At 38.6% G+C, this 22,639-nt stretch overlaps 1 protein-coding gene across 2 annotated transcripts in view; it reads left to right on the plus strand.

The window, feature by feature from the left end:
- The window catches only part of LOC131224793 (RNA-binding protein BRN1), a 44,612-nt gene that overhangs the window by 19,611 nt on the left and 2,362 nt on the right, over positions 1-22,639 (plus strand). Inside the window, exons 6-11 of one of the 2 annotated variants that reach the window (XR_009161181.1) lie at positions 2,278-2,460; positions 3,502-3,847; positions 3,951-4,094; positions 4,186-4,473; positions 5,338-5,389; positions 5,892-5,959. Coding sequence is in view for 1 of the 2 variants with exons in the window: in XM_058220181.1 (XP_058076164.1) it covers positions 2,278-2,460; positions 3,502-3,847; positions 3,951-4,094; positions 4,186-4,313 (801 nt within the window). In the remaining variant the exon portion in view is untranslated. Of the gene's footprint in view, positions 1-2,277; positions 2,461-3,501; positions 3,848-3,950; positions 4,095-4,185; positions 4,617-5,337; positions 5,390-5,891; positions 5,960-22,639 lie in introns of those variants that run through there. The other variant, XM_058220181.1, reaches the window with a different exon arrangement.

A 22,639-nucleotide genomic window follows, 5' to 3' on the forward strand; every position in this document is an offset into this window, starting at 1 on the left:
GGGCAAGAATCAGGCTGGTTCTTTCATTATGTGGATTGAAGGTGTATGTTGAATGTGGTAAATTGGCCAACTATTTCTTGACCGTCCATTTTCTTCGTACATTCCGGGCCACCTGATGAGTGAATTGGCCTATTTATGGGGCCAGTGAAAATTAAAGGATAGGCCTTACTGGATGTCTTGGATCATGCACAGTTGGTACCACGTTGACACCTGTAGTGCTGTCTAGAGGAGTTGGGATCCGTACGAATGTACAATTAGCCAATCTCTTATGGTCAGATGATAATGTTTCAATTTATTAGTTGTTGCAACTTTGCTACCATTCTTATTGCTTATGTTGAAACTGATTTTGGTGTAGTTGATATAAATAAGTGGCTATAATGATGTCTTCTGGTTCTCTGTTTGAAAAGATCATGCTCATCACTTTCATTAGTTCGATTTTCTTCTGAAGCAAATTTTATTTAAGATGTAATTTGTCACAAGAATTTTCCAGGTCAATTTTTGAACATTTTTTCTAAAATTTAGTACACTGTTTATTAGTATGCGATTTCAGTCTTAGTTTCCTGTATGTTTCACGACTCATGAGGAATTATCAGGGCTTCGGACATGAATGGTATCCTAATGCAATCAGTTTTAAGTTTTAATTGATGTGGCTCATGGTTTGGAAACATCTCTATGCTTGATGGCAAATAATCTCATATATTGAAAATCCTAACCCTTTTGTCCATTGACTATGAACAGACAGTCAGAAAAAGAAAAAAAAGAAAAGAAAAGAAAAAAACAGCAACTGTGCAGGAAAGAGTCAAAGATATGACACTAGGATCATTTAATTTGGTGGATATTTTAGACGTCCAAGGTAAGGTCCATTAGATCAACAATCTGCATCCCCAGATCATGGACCCCACTTGTATCTTGTTGCACTTGACTATATTATTCATGTTCTGATGAATCAGGATCTGATAATTCCCATATTTCATTGCCAAGCTGATGCAAGAAAAATTCATTGCCACACAATTCCTGACAACACTTTCCTCTGATACCAGACTGACACACAAAAAAGTTTCCAGCCATATAAAGAAAATAGTAGTTGATTTACTTAGGATAAAAACCCCAATCACCGTCTAGCATAGGTTTCTTGGATGGAAAACTAAGTAACACCTCCTACAGGGGAAACTAAACCAGTGCAAAACTTCACTCACAGGAAGAAAAGTAATTTTATTTGTAAATAATGAAGCCGTCTTCTTCTCTCCCTGCATTTGTTTTATAAACAAAGCTAAATGAAATTGTAACTTGTAATCTTGATTATTGATCCTATTCCTATTAAAATGCTGACCTTTAATCCTAACCACTAACTATTAAAAAATACCACAAATTCCCACAAAAATCTAAAAACACACTCTAAATTCATCAATATTGTTGCATTAATCGACTATATTATGAGGTGGTTGAAGTTCAACTTGCTGATATCAAGTGGTTAAAATTGTGAGTTCCGTGCAATATTAGGATATGCTTTGTCTCCAGTGGGGCCCATGGTTTGAGTGGTGTGGATTGATATGCGTCAGCAATGTCTTGGCATATCCATTGCCACCATTTAAGATAAGGGAAAAGGCACTTAGTAATCTTATCCCTCTGGATCTAAAACCTTTAGAAGGAGCATATATGAGCTTGGAAAGCCATGTAATTCCTATAAATGCTGAAGTATATGCCTTAAGTTTCTCAGTGTATTCTTGAAATGAATTCCTTTTAACATGCTTTGCGCTTGCATTGGAAGAAGGATATGTTTCTATTTTATTTATCATGCTTATAAGAATTATGTCCAAATCTGTAACTCATCTCTTATTGTGAGACTCATGTATTCCAACCATCTGATGAGTGTTGGTCGCACCTCATTCACGGTCATTCCATTCCTCGGTTGGATGGAGACAAGGGCCTCTCTTTCTTTGTTTGAATTCGAGTATTCAAATGATACAAAGAGAGAGTGAGTGCTTGTTCTTCTTCTTCTTCTTCTTTTTTTATTTTTTTTTTATTTTTTTTAAAGAAAAAAGAAAGAAAGAAAGTTCGAATCCTTCATCCTGTTAAGCCTTTGCTGCATTCATCACAGAATTTTGCTTGAAATTTCAATTTCCTTTTGATGTACGTATTTTATATTTTGTCCAGAATGCAATAGCCATGCATTCACATTTATAACCCTTTATACTTCCCGCATTACGGGGGATGTTGGGGCACTTTTGTTGTGACTGAGATCTCCAATTTATCCATTCTTTATGTGTGCTGTCACAGGGTTCAAGTGTTCCTTTAGTTGTTAAGTGGGCAGATACAGAAAAAGAAAGGCAAGCTCGAAGAGCTCAGAAAGCTCAGTCTCAAGCTTCTAATGTGACAAACACTGATTCATCACAGCAGTCGTCATTATTTGGAGCTCTGCCAATGGGATACATGGCTCCATATAATGGGTTTGGTTATCAGGTCTGAGTCATTACCATATTTTTATTGTCATTTATGATTGTTATCATGCTCAAGCACATGCATATTGCTTATGTCTTTCATGGTGAGGATCTCCTTAAGGTGAGAAGCAGAGAATGTCATGGTTTACACTGCACTTTGGCAACTTTCACTTATTTCATGAGTTGATGCATGTGGGTTGCTATAGATGGTTTTCATTTTTTCTGTTAACTTCTTCCCATAAGATTATTTGTTGATAAATCCCCTTACGTAAAGAAGATGATCGATAGATGGGCACCTCCTTTTACCAAAAGCCAAGATATTCGCCTCCTTTCTCACATGGGTGTATGAAACATTTGGCCTCGGGGAGACGTGGTGAATTCCATCGAGTACAAAACAGAGTTTCCAAGGTTCTGAATGATCTTTAAGCATCCTATAACAATTTTCACCTTCTATAGTCCTGTGACTGGAACAGTTCTTCGTCACAATCCCAAGATCTCCAAGACCAATTACCGCTACCCTTGAGGAACCACCCTTACTGAGGGTCCAGATAAAGAAAGAACCAGGGTTTTGGTGTGATACTGTATAATTAGCATACAAAGTATCGAAGACACAATAAAAAGGTAAATTGAAGGTTTTTCCAAACAGTTGTATGAATGTGTCAAATACATGTTATGGCATGTCCACCACGTAGAATTTTAGGAATTGGAGTGCTTGTCACAAGGGCCCTTCATCATCAATTTTAGAAATGTCTACAGTGCTATTTTTGGTAGGTTCAATCAAGTACCAACAGAATGACTAGGAGGCTTTAGGGACATCCCAATGCTGTGAACAGTTTCATGTATTGTCATTTTTTTTAGCATCCATTCAAACTTAGAAGAAATCCATACAATAGATTTCCATGATCTATGGAATACTTCATGATTAGAGAGGTCTGTGTAAGATATATCTAAGTGGGTAATGATGTCATACATCCAATTTTTAAGCATTCACATTTAGGACAACCGGTTCCCATGACAAGGGATACCTGTTAATCCATGTTGCTCGTTGTTGTTATGTTTGTAGGCACCTGGCACTTATGGACTTATGCAGTATCCCTTAACTTCAATGCAAAATCAACCTGGATTCCACAATATGATTCCACCTGTTAATCAGGGAAATGCATTGCGTGGAATCACACCTGATCTTACCCCAACTATGGCACCCAGAAATTTCAGTACAGTGCAATCCAACTATTTAGGTTCGGCATATCCTGCTGTGCCTGGTCTTCAGTATCCTGTGGCCTACCCTGGTAGCATGATGAACCACAGGCCTTTGGTTGGTTCCCATGGTTTGACCCAACTTGCAATGGCAAATAGTAGCTTGGCAACATCTTCAAGCATCAGTACAAGTTCTGGGGCTCAGATGGAAGGTTGGTGAAAAGAATTTTATCTGGGTATGTTTTTAACAGTCAAAGGCACATTCTTGATGGCTATTACACCATTAACTGCTCGTGTTCACTGCTGTTAACATAGGTCCTCCCGGAGCTAATCTATTTATCTATCATATACCTCAAGAATTTGGTGATGTGGAGCTTTCGAATGCTTTTCAGGCATTTGGTAGGGTATTAAGTGCTAAGGTCTTTGTCGACAAAGCCACTGGTGTCAGCAAATGCTTTGGTAAACAAAGTCTCTTGATTTTTGTCTTCGTTCAAGATTTTAGGTTATTTTTATTTTTGGTTTCTTAATTGGAGACTTTTCTTATTCATAGGTTTTGTCAGCTATGACTCACCTGCATCTGCCCAAGCTGCTATCAATATGATGAATGGGTGTCAATTAGGTGGCAAGAAGTTGAAGGTACAACTTAAGAGAGACAACAAACAGAGTAAACCTTATTGACATCTGAATAGATGTTTTATGGGAGCAAGCAGCATTCTCTGCCGAACATTGGCCTATGTGACCGCACTAGTTGGAATTCACTGCAGCATCAGCCGTGGTATGGGGTGGATGGAAGATAATTGTTGGTTATATATATACTCCATCCCATTGTGTCTTAAAGGTGGGAACTGGTAGTTGCTTTGCCAGATTGAAATCCTTGAAACTTGTCATTGTTGGTGCCTTTGTACCAGTGTAATTTGTAATTTATGTACTGTGAAGGTTCTTTTAGACATTGAATATTAATTTATCGATTTTTCTGTCAAATGCATCTCAATGTGCTAGCATGCAGGGGCCAATGTTCACATTTTGACATGATTCTTGTGTTCTTTTTTTTTTTTTTTTTTTTTTTGAGTGTTTTGAAAAATTCGTATTATTTGTGCAGTTTACTGACCAACAATAGGTTTTAACTGTGTGGGGACACGGTTGTGACAACAGTATCTATTTGGAAGTCTGTCTTTTACTGTGCTCGTGTTGTGTTAGTTCACAGTGCTCCCCCTTATCATCGTTCTTCCCTGTTATCCGTTGATGTATGCCCTGTTTCCCTGCATTCTGTCGCTGTATCTGCAAAATTGTTGAAGATGTTGGGTAGACACAGGTGTTCCTGTCCAAGCAATGTCCTTAGATGGGTGTTCCAAAGTCCAACATTATGTGAAGTGCTTTTTTCATGATGTTGTTTCTGTTGAAGACACATTTCAGTGTGAAGTGACTCATTCAGGTATCATGATCCTTTGTGCATGTTGATGTCTTGTCATTCTTTCTGTGATTTTTGTACCTTTTTCTGTTTTGGTTGCTCGGGTGTGCCCCAAGGTTTGGTATGAGAGTCCAGGACAGTGTTTTGCAAGTGTGCAATGTGTTAGCTGCAGTCTTGTTTCATTGTCCATGGACCTTACACTCTGATGGATGGAATTTGACAGCTAAGCATGTTTATTATTGTTTAGCAATATACTGCAAACTGGTCTTATTCTCTCTCTGTTGACTATTGCAGGATGCTCGAAGGTGCCTTATTTTCGTACTACATCTGGTCTAAAGAATCAATGGTACTGTTGATGGAAATATTTGGTGCAGCCTCTTAATTTGTTAGTGTTATACATTTGCTATCTTTGAAAAAAATAAAATAATTCATAAGGTCCTGTTTGGATTGTGGGAAAAGAAAAGAAAAGAAAAGTGTAATCATTATCCAATGATGGATTCCTATGGATTCCATAAGCACTACTGAAACTTAGATTCCGATGGATTTCATTTTTAGGGGTCTTGATAGCAAGTGGAAATCTCATATTCCTCTCACAAATTTCATCTTGAATCTGTTGCATAAGAATTTGAGTATGGAAAAGGCTAATGATTGCTATTTCTAATCTCACCATTTCCTTTGCTATCCAAATGGCAGAAAAGGTGCAAACAATGGAAAATTCTTGAGTTTTCTTTCCCTTCTCCTTTTCTTTTCTCACAATCCAGACAGGCCCCAAGAGAAGTATTATGTATTTGCAACAAATCATCTTCTCACCGTAATTGTTGTTGGATTTGAGTTTTTTAAAGGTGCAGAATGGTGTTGCTGTAACATTTGTTTGGTTTGGAAGTGTGGCATTGCTTCAATCTGCAAGAAATCATAGGTAATCTTAGTGTGAAGTGGAGGTCAATGAGCAAATAAGTTTTCTGTGTCTTTTTTCTGTGAAAGCTGAAGGTTTCTGGATGTTAGAAGTAGTAAGATTACGAGATAGACAGTTAAAAAAATATGACTGAAGTTAGTAGATGAGACTTCAGTTGTCTCAGTTCAAATTGAACACATGGTAAAACATATTTTGTGTATCTTTTGCAGTGAAGCCAAAGGTTTATCGGGGATATAATTAGTAATGAGATTACAAAATACCCATTTGAAATTAAATAGTTGAGTTTTGTGAGTATGGTTTTGCAGGGTTAGAATATTGATTGTTCTCGAATATGAAATGGAACTTGGAATATCTTATTATGAAGGGAAAAAATTCATTCATTGAAGGAAAGTATATTACAATTTGGGGGGCTACATAAACATATATGACCAAGCTTTAAATCTATAGGATATAACTTTGGAATACACAAGCTTGCTTATTATGAAGGAACTTGTATCCTCATTTTTTTAATTTTATTTATTTATTATTATTATTTTTTAAAGGTTTTGTTTTGAGAGTTAACTTGTATCCTCAATATTCAAACTTGTATCCTGTCTATTCACCTGGAAGTAGCAATAAAAGTGTACTGAAAGATTGTTCAATTCACAGTTTGGGTTTGTATTTTGTCCTAAACATTGTTCTTCTTTCTCAGAAGGAAAATAATCTTCTGAAAATCTATAGCACAAAATGGAGCTATACTTATATTGATTAGTATTGGCATGAGCATTTAATTGTCAAATCTCTATGCGCAATTGTTGCTGTTGCCACTTCCATTTTACAGCTTTACTGTCTTCTGATGTACTTTAATAAGTTTACCTTAACTATACTTCACATCTAGCAGTGTTTTCTATGTTGACCTTTGGCAAATGGGATTGGCAGTGCTGGGGCAGTAGTTCCCAAGGTTGGAAGCACATGAAGATTGCCTGTTTTTGTCTGTGTGTAATAATACATTGATGTAAATATTTAAACTAATATAAGTATTTTTGACACTTTTCTTTTCTAGTATATTATGTAGATTCAACCATCTGCTTAGTATATGACAAATGACTGATATAGATCTTTAAGGTTGTGTTTGGTTGCATCAAATATCATGAGATTTCATCATTAATCAGTCTGATTTGGTTCAAGATCTCATGAAATTTTGTTCAACACCTAAAGTAATGCAATATTTCTGGAACGAATGGATATACCTACATGTTTAATATGTTTTCAGGGAGCCACTATCTACACCCACTATGACTGCCCAACATTTGGTGATGGGGACATCACGCACACACGCACACTCACACCACCACCCCTATGCACGTACATACGCAGGAGGACCCCACCATCGATCTGGCTCGATGACGACGTCCATGGAGGGCCTCCTAGCTAGAAGACAAGTTTTGGTTCAAAAAAAGTGGGCTCGATAGTCAAGAAAAGCCCATCATGGGATCTCATGATCGTGGCCCACTCGTCGGATTGATCTCATATTTTAGGTTTTGCTTATTCTTATTATTTAGAACATCGTGAACGCTTTAGATTTCTCTGTTTGGTTTTTATTTTAGTTTACTTCATCGCCAAGTAATAGGTTGCGCACATGGTGCGAGTTTTTGGGGTATAGGATTTTCTTATAAATAGGCACCCCTTGTAGCTGTTTTTAATTAATTAAAGATTAATAAAAATTCTGCATTTTGCTACTCTCTGAGTTGTGAAGCCTAATTGGGTGCGAAGCCCTCCTTTCATCGAAGGGTTAACTACCGTGGTGCGAAGCCACATTTATCCCGATTCAATCCCATCCATCGTCATCTCTACTACCTATCTTCTACCATCCCTTCTTCTCATCTCACCCCATCATCTACACTTCGAATCAATCATCTATTGCAGCAATTCTCCTCCCCATAGCAGAATTTCAGAATCTGGCCCTACAGAAGGGCTGAAACTTCGGCAGAGCACCACGCACAAACCGTACATCGGATCGAGCTGACATTTGGGGGTTTTGGAGTCCATCCCTGGCCGACCAGGGCCAAGGTGGCTTTTTTTTGAATAGTGGGCCCCACACACGTGTGACCGAGATCACAAGCATGTGCGTCTGGGCCATTGTTGTTGTCCACGCGTGCAGTACTACTCTGGTTCGTCTCTCTCCTCTCTTTCACTCCACTTTCACCCAAAATCCCTAAACCTAATCCTAAATTACTCAAATCTCCAATTTTATGCCCCTTTTCTTACCCTAGGGTTCCTTGATTTGAAATTGGTGAATCCCTTAGATTAGGGATTGATTACTATGCATGTGTGGATGATTATTTCTTATCTTTGAGTATCGTTTGGTTCATAATTTTTATTGATCCAGCCCTATCATATGTAGGCTTGGACCCGCATAGATTCCCCTTAATTGAATATTTGGACTTTCATGTGGGATATGGAATTTGTGTAATTGTTTCTGAACTAACGTGATCTTAAGCTTGAAATCTCGCATATCATATTTAATTTTCATGTCCTGCATCATTTGGTCATTCAATAATTGAAAGCCATACTACTATATCGGATGATTCATGCACTTCAATGACATGAATAAGTAACTACCTATTGCTAAAGCTGGAGATCGAGCCAAACTGAGTTGAGCTTGGCACAACTCGGCTTGGTTTGGCCAGCAGCTTACCTTGGCTCGAATTCAGCTCGGCTTGGTCCTCGAGCCGTACTGGGCAATTCAGCTTGGTTCAGTCAGTAGCTTGAGCCAAGTTCGAGCTTTGTTTCTATGATGAGGGTGATAATGGTGATTTATGATCCGTTCGATCTTTATCTGTTCTGTCTGCTCTGGATGGTCTAGATGGGCCTTCTGAAGCTTGCGGATGAGCAACAAAGCTTGGAGCTGATTTTGCTGGTGGATTCGAATGGAGGAGATTTCAGTTGATGCGGCAAACAATTGAGAATAATGGAAGAAACGTGGTGTTTTTGGTCATCTATAGAGTGTGCGGCGGCTAGGATTCATAGAAGGATTTTCTTGCCATTTCAAACACCTGGATTTAAGGTTACACAACGCATGAATCTAGTTGTTTTAGAAAGAAACGGAAAGGTGGTTGGCGGATAAGATGCGGGAGAACGCAGTTTCGTGTGGAAATAGGCTCCATATCTGGTTTTTGGCAAGGCTAGGTGGGGCCCACTGAAGTGTTTAAAGAGAAATCAACACCATCCATTGGGTTCTACGGGTCTGGATGCAACTAGATTTCAAAAACGGTGTAGATCAAAGTTTATTTTGGACTGCATAGGAGATTCGGGGCTGAGAACGACTAGGGTTACAGGTTTCATAGAGTTTCCGGGTTGATGGGCGGTTCGGATAAGAAAGATAGGTCCTAGCCTGATGGGTGGTTGCTGACGGATGGGTTTGGGGCATGCGCTGTTTGAAACGGAGGGAGAGAGGGCTTGGGTTTGTGCCGGCCCTGGTTCAGTCAGTGCAGTCAACTGCGCTGGCCATTATTTGATTTATTATTATTATCATTATTGTTAAAAACAAAAGTGGTGGGAATCCGAGACAGAGACTCGGATTCGATAGTGACTTTTATTTCATTTTTTCATAGGGTGGGCGTATATATATAAATAATTAAGTTATAAATTGAGCCGAGCCGAACCAAACCGAATCGAGTTGGGGCTGAGTTCGAGTCGAGTTGAGTCGAGCTCGGCTTGCCCTGATCCCAACTTTCAAGGCGAGCCGAGTCGAGCGAGTTAACCCAGCTAGCTCGGTTTCTGTCCAACTCTAGCTATTGCATAAGTGTTTTTATCCCTATTCACAGTCTGTAAATAATTTTCTTCACAAGGTCATCTAAAAACACTTTGTCTGTATCTTCATTCCAGGTCATGTACCGTATGACCTATGAAAATTAGTCATGTGGTTACACTATCAATTTAAGTCTATGAGAAAATACGTAATACGTGAATTCATACCTATAGTATAACTGAAAATAAGTCATTGCCTTTTACGATCCCTATGGCAGGACCAGTGTTTGGTGATATCATTACATGTATCAATGATTGAGGTTATGTAAACACGTATCAATGGTGCTGATATCCGGAAATTTATCTCTTACTGGGCGAAATATTGGGGAAACATGGAAAAAGGTGGAATGTTTCATTGAAACTTCAGGAGATGCTAAAAGACATGTTTACAGGTTTAGGAATCAAAGTACTACAAAAAACAACCATATATAATAAGTTTCCATCTAGGCACACAAACACACATGCATCCATGAATGCATGCATGCATGCATCATACATACATGATCCATCCATCCATCCATGTAGACATACATATATAGATGCATCATCCATCATCCATCTATACAATTATACATCCATCCATCCATGCTCATGTACAAACATACTTGCAAGCATTCATAGACATCTATCAATTTATTCATACGTGATACTTTTGTACTTGCATAACACCCATCTATCCATCCATAATACAACCATTCATTCATCCATCAATGCACACATCCACATACATATATTGTATATCTATCCAGACATGCATACATAATTAGGAAATAACATAATGATTTTTTAGAAGTAAACTATTTTTTTTTCTCCATAATTTCAAATCATTGAAAATAGTTTTTTTTTTTCCATTAAAAAGTGCAACACATCACTCATCAACATCCATCCATACATACAGAAACTTAATAAGTATTTAATGAAATAATATAATTATTTTAAAAAAATTAAATAGTTTTTTTTATTATTGAATTTTCATAATTTTAAATAAATTTTTTTTTTTTCGAAATATGGAAAGCTTTTCACGAATCAATAGATAGGCCACCTCTCATCAACATATAAAGATTTTACTCTTTAATTGCCAATTTTAAGGGAGAAAATGGAGAAAATTAGGATTTCCCTAATTTTCCTTAATTTCCACCTCCCAAATGTTGAAATTCTCAACTCAATTCCATGTTAATGCATGCCAATCATGCATAAACATAGATTCGTAGTGAAATCCATGCCAAGATCTAAAGAATAAAAAAGGTTTATTTTGAAATTTTATGACCTTTTTGAGTTCCAGGCCACTTCCGCTTTCAAGCGCCGATTTTCCCCCCAAATCAAATATTTGATTCACCAAAAGCAAAGAAGAGTGGTCGGAATCTACTTCATAACCAAAGACCTCCCAAAAAATTTCACATAAAAAGCAATTTTCTAATTTTTCTTCTACTTCTGCACATGGTGTGCCGTAAAGGCCGTTACGTAAAGGTAACGGTGGCAACCATTATGCATTACGGGGTCGTAATAGCCAAAACAACCATTATGGAAAAAAAAGATCCATAATTGCCGTTAACGGCACGTTACGTACCCTATAAAGGCCATAACAGCCCCGTAATGGTCTATTACTGGACAGATACAAGTTTTTCATACTTTTTAATCAATATTACGGGGCAGATACATGTTTTTCGAGGTTTTTTTTTTCAATAATAATAAAAAAAGATCGTAATAACTGTTATGCCCCGTCTCGTAGGGGTAACGGTGGTGGCCGTTACGACCACCATTACCGTTATGGAACACCTTGCTTCTGCACGATTTTCTCTATACCCACTTGTATTGGCTATAATATTATTGATCTCACCAATACCTGGGAATATATGTACTGGGATTGTGGCAATAATATTAACATTCATAAACATAGATTTTCAGTAAAATCCATGCCAAGATCTAAGAATAAAAATGTTTATTTCGAAGTTTGATCACCTTTTGAGTTCCGGTCCACTTCTGCATTAAAGCGTCGATTTTTCCCCCAAATCAAATATTTGATTCACCAAAAGCAAAGAAAAGTGTTCGGAGTCTACTTCATAACCAAAGACCCCCCAAAAAATTTCACATAAAAAACATTTTTCTATTTTTCTGAATTTTCTTCTACTTCTGCACGATTTTCTCCAAACCCACTTGTATTAGCTATCTTGCCAATACTTGGGAATATATGTATTAGGATTGTGGGAGTAGTATTGGTAATAACAATATTTTGACGATATAGGCAATATTTCGGTGATATATAGCCAATACTTTCGGTTTTCCAGCATTTTTTGTGTCGCCACCTTGGCGATACTGATACTATAGGCAACGATTGGAATGCTTGGTAGGACCATCCTGGCCTTTTTCTAGTAACATTATTTTTTCCCATTAATAAATCATTGCCTGTGTATTATGTTTTTCTTCCCCAATTAAAACTCTATCGTGATCCCCCCCCGCCGCACACACACACACACACACACACTTTTAATCAGGGATATCTAAATCATAGTTGTTGACTTATGGCTTAATTGAGGTCAATTGTTCTTTGATAGAGTGGGATGGCGGAATAGAAATTCATCTGACCCACCCCAATTAGTTGAGATAAGGCTTGGATGATGATGATGTTGAATTAGAGTTCTTTGAAAATTTTATTACAGATTGCCTTGACTCGGATACTCAAATAACGGGTCCTTGACCTCCAGACCTACCCAAGTTTGATTAAGACATACAATGGAAGAAAAGGCTCGTGATGGATTTAGGAGCCTCTCAGCCTCGATTCTTTTGCATAATCCGAGGGTCCGCCGCAGGCCCGCAGCAGAGCAGCGGGGCATAGCGGTGCCCTCGCTTGACGCCATTCTTGGAATAAGGACCTGTTGGGCCGGGTGTATTACGTGGGATTAGGTTGGATGGTATTAACTATCCCACGTTTTTAATCCACCGAACGTGTTTGCATAGATGGCGTGATGGGACGAAAACCACCTTAAGTCTCGTGCGAAATCTTTGGGTGCAAGAGGCGGGATTTCTCAAAACCCTCTTCGTACGGAGATTGTTCTGTCTATCGACCTCTCTCATCCTAGGGATTCGAGAGAAATCTCGAGGACCTGCCCGAGAAGCTTCGATTGATGCTCGTGATGGACATCTCCATCCCTCACTGGATTGTGTTGCTCCAGAAGCTGATTCGTAGCAAAAGCCGATGAAATCCAAATCTGATTGCAGATCTTCTCCTGACCATACAAGTTGTTCGAAGGCGATGGCGGTGATTATAAAGTTGTCTTCCACATTTGGCAAGGGTAGAACATTGTCGGTCCTGTGTAAGATTTATAGCTTCTCTTAGATTTCAGAGGGTTTGGAACGGGGGATGAAGGGCGAACGACCGAACGTGGAAAGCCCTAAAATGACTGTTCATTGCAGGGTAGTAATGAAGCTTTGCTATCCGTTTTAAACCCTACAATTTCATTCCTATTTCGATAATGTTTCCAGATCGGCTGGATCGTTGCTAATGCAACTTCTTCTATATGGGAGATTTTCTGGGTAATAGGAACAAAAGATTGTGAGATAGCTCAATAGCTACGTGTTGTTAGTTGTGATTGTTTCCTCCCTTTCTTCAGGTAAGGGTTCTTAAAAATATGATTTGTTGCCACATTTATGTTTTGATATTTAGAAATGGTGTGTTTGAATCAGTGTTCAAAATATCAGTATCGCGTTACGTATTGCATTCTTGGGATACATATATGTCTCGGTTATCGGATGGGATCATGGTGTGCCGTAAAGGCTGTTACGTAAAGGTAACGGTGGCAACCGTTACACGTTACAGGGTCGTAACTGCTGTAACAGCTATTATGGCAAAAATTGACCCGTAATTGCCATTAACGGCACATTACATCCCCTAAAAAGGCTATAATAGCCCCGTAATGGTCTATTACGAGACATATACATGTTTTTCATACTTTTTAATCAACATTATGGGGCAGATATAGGTTTTTTGGGAGTTTTTTCAATAAATAAATAAAAATAAAAAAGATAGACCGTAACGGCCGTTATGGGGCCGTAACGGCCGTTATGGCCCGTATTGTAAAGGTAATGGTGGTGGCCGTTACGGCCACTGTTACCGTTACGGAACACCTTGCATGGGATATATCGGTTGTATCGTGTAACGTATCGCTGTTGTTGGATACATGGGGAAACATTGGGAAATTGGTTGAATTTTTCAATGAAACTTCGGTGATAGTTAAAAAAGACATTAATACACACTTATAAATCAAAACATTACAAAAAACAATTACACATAATATGTTTTCTTTGTATGGGGTCTTAATCTATGCGTTATCTAACTAAATTGATGCAAGTATATTCAATATCTATTCATATAATTTATAAATGTAAAAAGACGCGTGGAATCACAAGCAATACATTCAAAAAAAAAAAAAAAGAATCACTAGATTAGGTTACATACATGTTTGATTTGATGTTTGGACACAAAGATTGCAAATGATTTATGAGAAATTAGAAATTTTTTATTTTTTTCAATTTTCTGCAACTCGACCCATCTCCAAATCTCGAAATTGAAGCTCTCAATCCATAGTTTTTCATGCTTTATTTGTAACAATTTGACACTAATTTAACATGATTTACAGAAAATAAAAGGATTGAAATTTGAAAATGCTCACCAGATTGAATATGTGGGATGTATCACACTACTTGTGCGTTTTATATCGCATTGGTGGGATACAAGATATATCGTGGGATATATCAGCCAATATCGTCGATATATAAAATACTGGTCCGAATGCATACACACAAATCTAGAGCATGGATATCCTTTTCCTTGAAACAACAGTCATTTCTACTCCCTTTTATGTGATGTCTTGTTTAATCACAAAAGCGAGTAATTGTTATGGAATTGTGGACTTTGGTGAACCGTAGTTGAGGGCTCTGTTTCTAGTTGAGGTAAATGAAGTTGTTGGATTGGCAAATCAGAGTCCTTCGTTCTTGCCCTTTCTCTTACCTTGGCATACAAATGTATTAAAATGAAATACCTTCTTTGGAATGTGATGAACCTAAATAGAGCCTCCATGGAAAAAAAAAGGAAAAAAAAAGAAAAAAAAAAAGAAAAAGAAAAAAGTCAAGGATGGCATTGGTAATCTTAATATCTCTCTCATTTGCATTTTTAGAGTTTCTTATTTATAAAGCTGATCTTTATGCCATTTGTAACTTTATTTTTCATAGCTCTTGGCTATATATTTCTAATCTTGGCTATTTCTCTTATTACAAGATTATTATAGCTTGAAATAATACCATTTCCCTTAATGCTAAGTTCGCCAATCAACTTATCCCATGTTCGGTAGGGCTGTACATCGAGCCGAGCCGAGTCGAGCTGGGCCAAACTCATCTTGACTCGTCCGTGCTATACTCGAGTTCGAGCTCGAGCTCGAGATCACTCTCGAGCTTAACATTGAAGCTTGGCTTGTTTGCCAAAGCTTTCGAGTTGATCTCGAATGGAGCTAGTGGTTCGAGTCGAGTCGAGCTTGTTCATATGTCAACCCAGCGCCCAACCCGACCCAAACCCGCACCTGACTCAACCCAGCGCCAAACTCGACCCAACCCAGCCCCCACCCTGACCCAAACCCGCACCCGACTTAACCCAGTGCCCAACCTAACCCAACCCAACCCAGCCCCCACCCCCACCCCGACCCAAACCCACACCCGACTCAACCCAGCGCCCAACCCGACCCAGAACCCAACCCAAATAAAAAATAAAAAAATCAATGGAACTGAAAACATACACATCCATGATATATATATATATATATATATATATATATATATATATATATATATATATATATATAAATCATTATTCATACCTTTGTGGTGGCCAAATGGGCGGGAGAGTAGTCGTCGAGTAGGCTGAGACGAGTCAGGTTGGGCGCAGAGAGAGAGAGAGAGAGAGAGAGAGAGAGAGAGAGAGAGAAAACTCAGCTCATGCGAGAGTGGGATGGCGACCGGCGGGCTGGGTAAGCAAAAGAGAGGGGGAAAGAGAGGGTCGGGTAGGGTCAACGTCGGGTAGGGTTTTGTTTTTTTTGTTTTTGTTTTTTTAAAAGTTATATATATATATATAATATAATATAATATAATATAATATTAATATTAATATTAATGTAATATTAATATATAATACTTGGCTCGAGCTTCAAGTTTGAGTTGAGTCGAGTTGATCTGCACCATGCTCGAACTTGGCTCGATTTCAACTTGAGTTTTAAAAAGTGAGCTTGATTTGCCCCAAGTCGGCCCTTCAAGTCGAGCAATCCGAGCTGAATCGAGCTGAGTTGAGTGAGCTTTTCGAGCTAGTTCGACTCGTGTACAGCCCTAATGCTCGGTCAAGTCTATTTCTTTTTAAGGGCACTTAAATTTGATAGGGAAATTACAAAAACTAATAGTCACCTTTACTTAAATAGACTTTTAACCCTTTTTCTCCTCCATTGTCATGGAAATGTTCACAGACTTGCTTTCTAAATACCATGACAATGGGTTTATTTGGTGTGCCATTTACCAAGACAGAGGTAGCTATCACCCATCTCCTCTTTGTAGATGATCTAATGGTTTTTTCTTATGCTGGCCACATAACTGCCATGAATATAAAAGGTATTTTTATAACTTTAGCAATCACTCAGGGTTACACAAACTTTCCTAAATGTGATTTCATTTTTTGGCCCATGCAAATGCAAGGAATCCATTTCGTTTTTTTTTCCCCTCTCTATTAAGGAGGGTGAGGTCGTAAAAAGATATTATTCTGTTGTAATCTTTCTACTCTGTTGTAAAATGCAGGGGTGGGATTATGTCCTTCTGTTGTAATCTTTCTATTCTTCCTTATCTCTAAAGGAAGAGTTGTCATACTATCTTGTGCATTTTTGTTCAACTGTTCTCTCATCTTTCAAAAATAAAAAAAATAAAAAAAATAAAAATAAAGAACCAGATTGGTCTCTTTCGAACAGATGCTATGGCCTTGTTCTCTTGTGCAATTTGCTAGTATGGCTTGAATATGGGCATTATTGTACAATTTTTCTATCATCTCTGGTTGATTCTGGTTCTATAGATAGATTTAGAACAAGTACTATGCTTCTTTCAATGGGGTTCACCAATCTGACTCGTTGTGTTCCCAATGGAGTATTTGTATGAGTTGTGGAATTGTATAGAAAAATATGTAATCAGAAATAGTCAACTGTTCTCAGCTAAGCCCTGTTATTTACTTATACAGCTTACCATTCTGCTTCTTGTTCAAGTATATTTACAATTGTTTTTCTCTCACTCAGCATTTCAAGTATATTGACAGTAACAATTCAAAAATAGCCATTTGTTCTCAATTGTTCTCTTATCTTTCAAAAAAAAAAAAAAGAAAAAAAAAAGAAAAAAAAAGAAGAACTAAATTGGTCTCTTTTTAACAGAGACTTATTTTATTTATTTATTATTATTATTATTTTTTGAGATGATTGCTTACCTCTTAACTGCTCAGGAAATGAAAATGATCTATGACTTATGGGAATGTTTATGGATGGTTGTGCTCATTTTGACTTGAATATGTATTGTGGTTACCAGTAATGGTAGTTAAGATTTGAATTCTACTTAAAGACGACTTTTGTTAAATATCTTCAATTCAATGACAGGAGGTGTTGGTGATAGATAACTAATGGATAGATAGCTAATGGATAACATGATGAGGTGTAGGTGATAAATAACTAATGGATAACATGGATGAGGAAGATGTGGCCGCGTGCTTATTTATTCTTGTTGCGGGAGCTTGCATAGCTGCAGTTGGTGAATACAACCATGTTTACATATCTAGACAACTATCATGCTAGGGCACTGATGAACGAACCAGGTTCATCGACTCCATTGTGCATACCAATGACACAGACTGTCTTAATCAATTTTGGATGAGTCGCGGAGCTTTTTTTTGACCTGCTTAAGCGTTATGGGATAAGACACATTTGTGTGACAGTAGAAATGTAAGTCTGGAAGAGCAGCTAATCCTTTTCGTACACACTATTGGATATAGTGTATGTAATTGGGTTCTAGGACATTGATTCATACGTTCTGGTGAAACGGTGAGTCGTCACTTCTATCGCTTACTAGATGCAATACTTTCTCTACCTTGAGTATGTTAAGCAAGCTGGAGTAAAAACACCTCATGAGATAGCTTCTAATCCCTTTTGGGCAACATACTTTCACTTCTTTATCATTCAAAACAAGGATACGTCAATTAAAATTTTTAACACCTTAATGTGTAACATCGATAATCTCCACATAGGAGTGCATTGGTGCAATGAATGGGATGCACATTCCTGCCCACGTACTAGCCTTCAGCAATGCGAGCTTCATGAGGGTTTATGTCCCAAAATGTACTGGCTGCTTGTTCATTTAGTGTGCAAGTTTTATGTGTTGGCTGGTTGGGAGGGTTCAACTTCAGATGCAAGGGTTCTCTCCACAATGTTCTGACAAGTACTAATGATCCTTTTAAGGGTTCCACACAGTAACAATTATGTAAACAAAAAATCAATAACAATCTCTATAATGCCTTTCTTCTTAAACGACACTTGAGCATGTCCATATGATGAAAATTGTAGGAAAATATCATGTGGTCGACACCAGATATGCACACACGCCAGGTTTTATGACCCCTTCCCATGGAGTTCGTTATCACCTATAAGAGTATCGGACTGGAAGAGCTCCCATGGACGAAAAGGAATTGTTTAACTATCGTCACGCACAACTTCTAAACACAATTGAGCGTTGTTTTGGGATTATGAAAGCGTGTTTTCCAATATTGAAGACGGTTGTGCAATATTCTTTCGAAACAAGTGAAAATTGTGGTGGCTTGCACCATACTACATAATTTTATATGTTTGCACGATGATCATCAAAGTCTTCCGGGTGCTGGGATATTTGAAAGAGATATGGAAATAACCTGACGTCGTTTGAGGTTTCAATGAATGATGAGAGGCAGTGGTTGGTCCGAGTAACCCAGCGCGAGAGCACGTGAAGAAATTGATCGGATGTGGGCGGACTCATAACACAATAGTAAGAATATATAGGCCTTTGTCTGCGAATTTTTGAATTGGATGCAATGGTTATAATATGTAATTGGGCTTGTTAATTTCCTTTGCTACTCTATATATGCCTTTTTAGATCAAAATGTATGGTGTCCCATAATGCAAGTTTTTGATGTGTTGTTCCACTTTTAATGAAAGCTTAGTTGATATGTGTGTATGCGTTTCGTAGGTGAGATGTCGGAAATGTGGACAACCCATCAGAATACACCTTCGCAGTCACCTGCTAAAAATTCACCAATGCCCACCCGTTGCTCACCGTTGAATATGCCTCAAAAGTCTCTAGCCGAGCCTTCATCTAGAGCAACAAAGGTTAAGTGGACAAATGAAATGGATGAAGTGTTATTTTTCACTTTATTAGTGCAAATAGCTCTAGGATGCAAGGCTGATAATGGCTTCAAGAAGTCGGCATACGAAGTTGTAGTTATAGAAATTACGAAACAAACAAAAGTTAAGAGTCACGAGGGTGAATATCTCCAATCGGTTGAGGTATCACAAAAGAGAATACAGTGATGTGAAAGAAATGCTTGCAGCAAGCAGTTTTGGATGGGATAATGAGCGAATGGTTGTGACGGTCCTAGATGATGTTTGGGAAGGATGGCTCATGGTAACATCGCATTCACCACACATTGCATAACGTGAATACTAGTTTTAGCTTACATGCATGATCATATGTTTTCCTAACAATTTTCCCATTGTTCTTTGCTATAGTCCCGTCCACGTGTGGAACGATTGCGGGGCAAGAGAATATCACGAATGGACGATTTAGTTGTAATCGTCGGGTATAATCAAGTGACAGGACGTTGTGCTAAGGGAAGTAGGAACTTGGGTGCCTTCTCATCCTGTGTACAACGGGATTTGAACGACGTGTGGTCGGACACAGATGACATGATGACACTATTGATCTATCTTCGGAGAATTTAGGCAATTTAGGACTGGATTTACGTTTTCCAACTGAAAGTCACTATTATAATTTAAATCGATCCTTTTGCAACACTCCAACCCTAGCCTCAGATTCTGATAACACTCGTAGTGGTAGCACGTCGAAGAAAAGGACGGAACTCGCTCGTCCCTGTGAGGTACTCAGTGCATCTATAGATAATGTCGCCAATGCAATACGTGAATTTGGCATCCGCATGAGTGATGGTATTGAGGTGAACCGAATGGCTAGAGTGCTGAGTGCCTTGGAGAGGTAGAGGGACTGACACAAACTGACATTTTCAATGTCGAGAAATTACTCTCTAGGGATGAGCAGCTTGCAGCTGGGTTCGTTAACCTACGAGGACAACATCGAATTGATTAGCTGAAAAAAAGTTGTTCAGGATGTATGGGGCACTCCTGGTGGAAATAATCCATGAGACGGTCTCCACACCATGTCCGTTGGACCTTCATGCTCCCTTTTCTCGCTATCTTTGAAGACAATCTTATTCTAATAGTATTAGTAGCTGTATTTGAGTGGATGACTTATTTTGGATTTGGTAATATGTTATTATGCTATGCCGAAATGGACTTAACATAGGTGGACTTGTATTAATGTTACTTTTGTATGTGGTGCATGTGACACTTAAGACTTATAGACTCCATAATTTACTCCATATTTTAACTATCTGTTTACTTAAATTAACCGTATAGTTGTTGGTAACCCCAATGCGAGTATCCTTCTATTTGCAATATTGTCCTCTTTAATTGTTTATGCAGATGCCGAAATAATAGTATTATGTTGTATTAGTTGGCTGCAAGCCCAACATATATACTTCATGGGAGGAGGCATGGCTGTAGGCCGATGGATTTAGTAGCAAACAAGCAGTAATCATCGGTCCTTACGCGAATCCTTACTCTTGCTCCGGTGGTAGGGGGGGTTATATGTGTGTGTGTGTAAAAAAAAAAAAAAATAAATAAAAAATGTCGATCCTTCACGCGTTTGAAGGATGTAATGGAGGAATGTGAGAAATTTTGGAGCGGTCCTACAATATCAGAATCGGGGCTGCAACAAATGGTGGCGACGTCTCCCCATGGCCACATACAATCTTATGAGGAAAATCTGACTCCCACCTCGTCCTTCTCAACCCACGTTGAGCGTCAGATAACAACAATGATTTCACGGAGTACATCGACGGGGAACTTGAATCCGACATTTGGCACACTGACAATGGTTTTAAAGGTACATTGACTAAGGACTTAGATCCGACCTTCGAGACGACAATTGCTATTTTTTTTTTTTTTTTTTTAGTTTTTTATTTTTGCATTGTATGTCGTGATAAAACTCTAGGGACTTTATTTTTCTTGTTTTGAAATTTCACTTGGGCTTTACATTCACACGGACTTTTGAATCGATCTTGGCCTTGACGGTTTCTTTACCTATGCCAACAATATTTTCGTTATATTTGTTGTATGTATACAGGTGTTGGCCTTGATGAGTGTATGGCCCTGACATCTGGTTCATGGTCATTGTCACCAAGGATACTACGAAATGAATGGCCCAGATCAAGCACACGTGCAAACAAATGGTGGACGTGAATACTCATATTGGGTTAAATCCCCCTAGCCACATTGTCCATCCATTTGGAGAGATTATATTAGGGCTTGATTAATAGAATGTGGCAGATCTAAAACTCAAATGGACCATGGCTTAGCGAAAAGTAGGGATTGATGCCCTCCGTTGAAACCTTCCAACGTCCAAGCATGATGTTTCGAGAACCAACTTGTTCATGAGTTCACCTAGACATGGACAAAATGGGAACAATTCAGCTTCGGATCTTCTCTTGATTTGGGCGTAGACATTAACTAATGTCTACAAATGGATGGATGGTGTGGATTCAACACAAGGACATGGTGGGGCCTACACACGTTGCTCATGTAACTTCAGTAATGATAGCTACTGAAGCCGTTACAGCTAATCCGCGTCCGTCCGAGTATTCCGTTTCCAAACATGGAATCCTTGGTGATCCACCGACTATCATGACAACATGTTACATCCCAAACATGGATCGGGTGAGGTTTGTGCCTTTTACAATCTCGACTATTGTGCACCAAACATGGACTACTAAAAATGGTGGGATTACAGGTACCATAGCCCAACCAGAATACCAAGGGAAGGGGGAATACACCACTTTTAGGAGAGAGCATAACAAGTAAATGCCGACGCCATCTTTGACTTTTTGGATTGTGGGCGGCGCCATAAACTCGATAACAAGCACCCCCTTATTTATAAGGCCCGCTAAAGTCTATCTATCCTAAGCATCGATAAGTGAAACTAAAAGGAATAGAATCCTTAAACGATCCTATTCGAGCACACATGGGACCCACAGCAATAGAATTCACACAAGTGGCAATCATCCAAGCAGAGAATGGGGAAGAAATATGGGATAAAACCAATCCACAGACAATACCTTACACATGCATTTATTGCAACTTTTGCAATTCCATCCACCTTAATCCCACTTAATACAGCTTGCCCAAACAGGCTCTAAATGTTTATAATTTAGAGCCATTGACACCAACTGGGCTAAACTCGTACTTTGTCATATTGTAGGGGAGATCTCTTAACATGACTATGCTTATGAATTGAACAAAATGCTTGCCCTTGGTTCTATTGCACACGCGCGCATGCGCGCGCGCACACACACACACACACACCCATCTCATATCAAAATTCCCACAATTTTTTCAGGATATGTTCAGTCGCAGGGTGCATGTAGGAGCTGTTGGAGATTGTCACCTTTTCCTCTTTTGTCATGAGACATATTTTATATATGATGTGGATGATGTATGCGGTTATATTGGGCGACCT

The sequence above is a fragment of the Magnolia sinica genome, chromosome 14 (assembly GCF_029962835.1).
Source record: "Magnolia sinica isolate HGM2019 chromosome 14, MsV1, whole genome shotgun sequence".
In the NCBI taxonomy this organism is placed as follows: domain Eukaryota; kingdom Viridiplantae; phylum Streptophyta; class Magnoliopsida; order Magnoliales; family Magnoliaceae; genus Magnolia; species Magnolia sinica.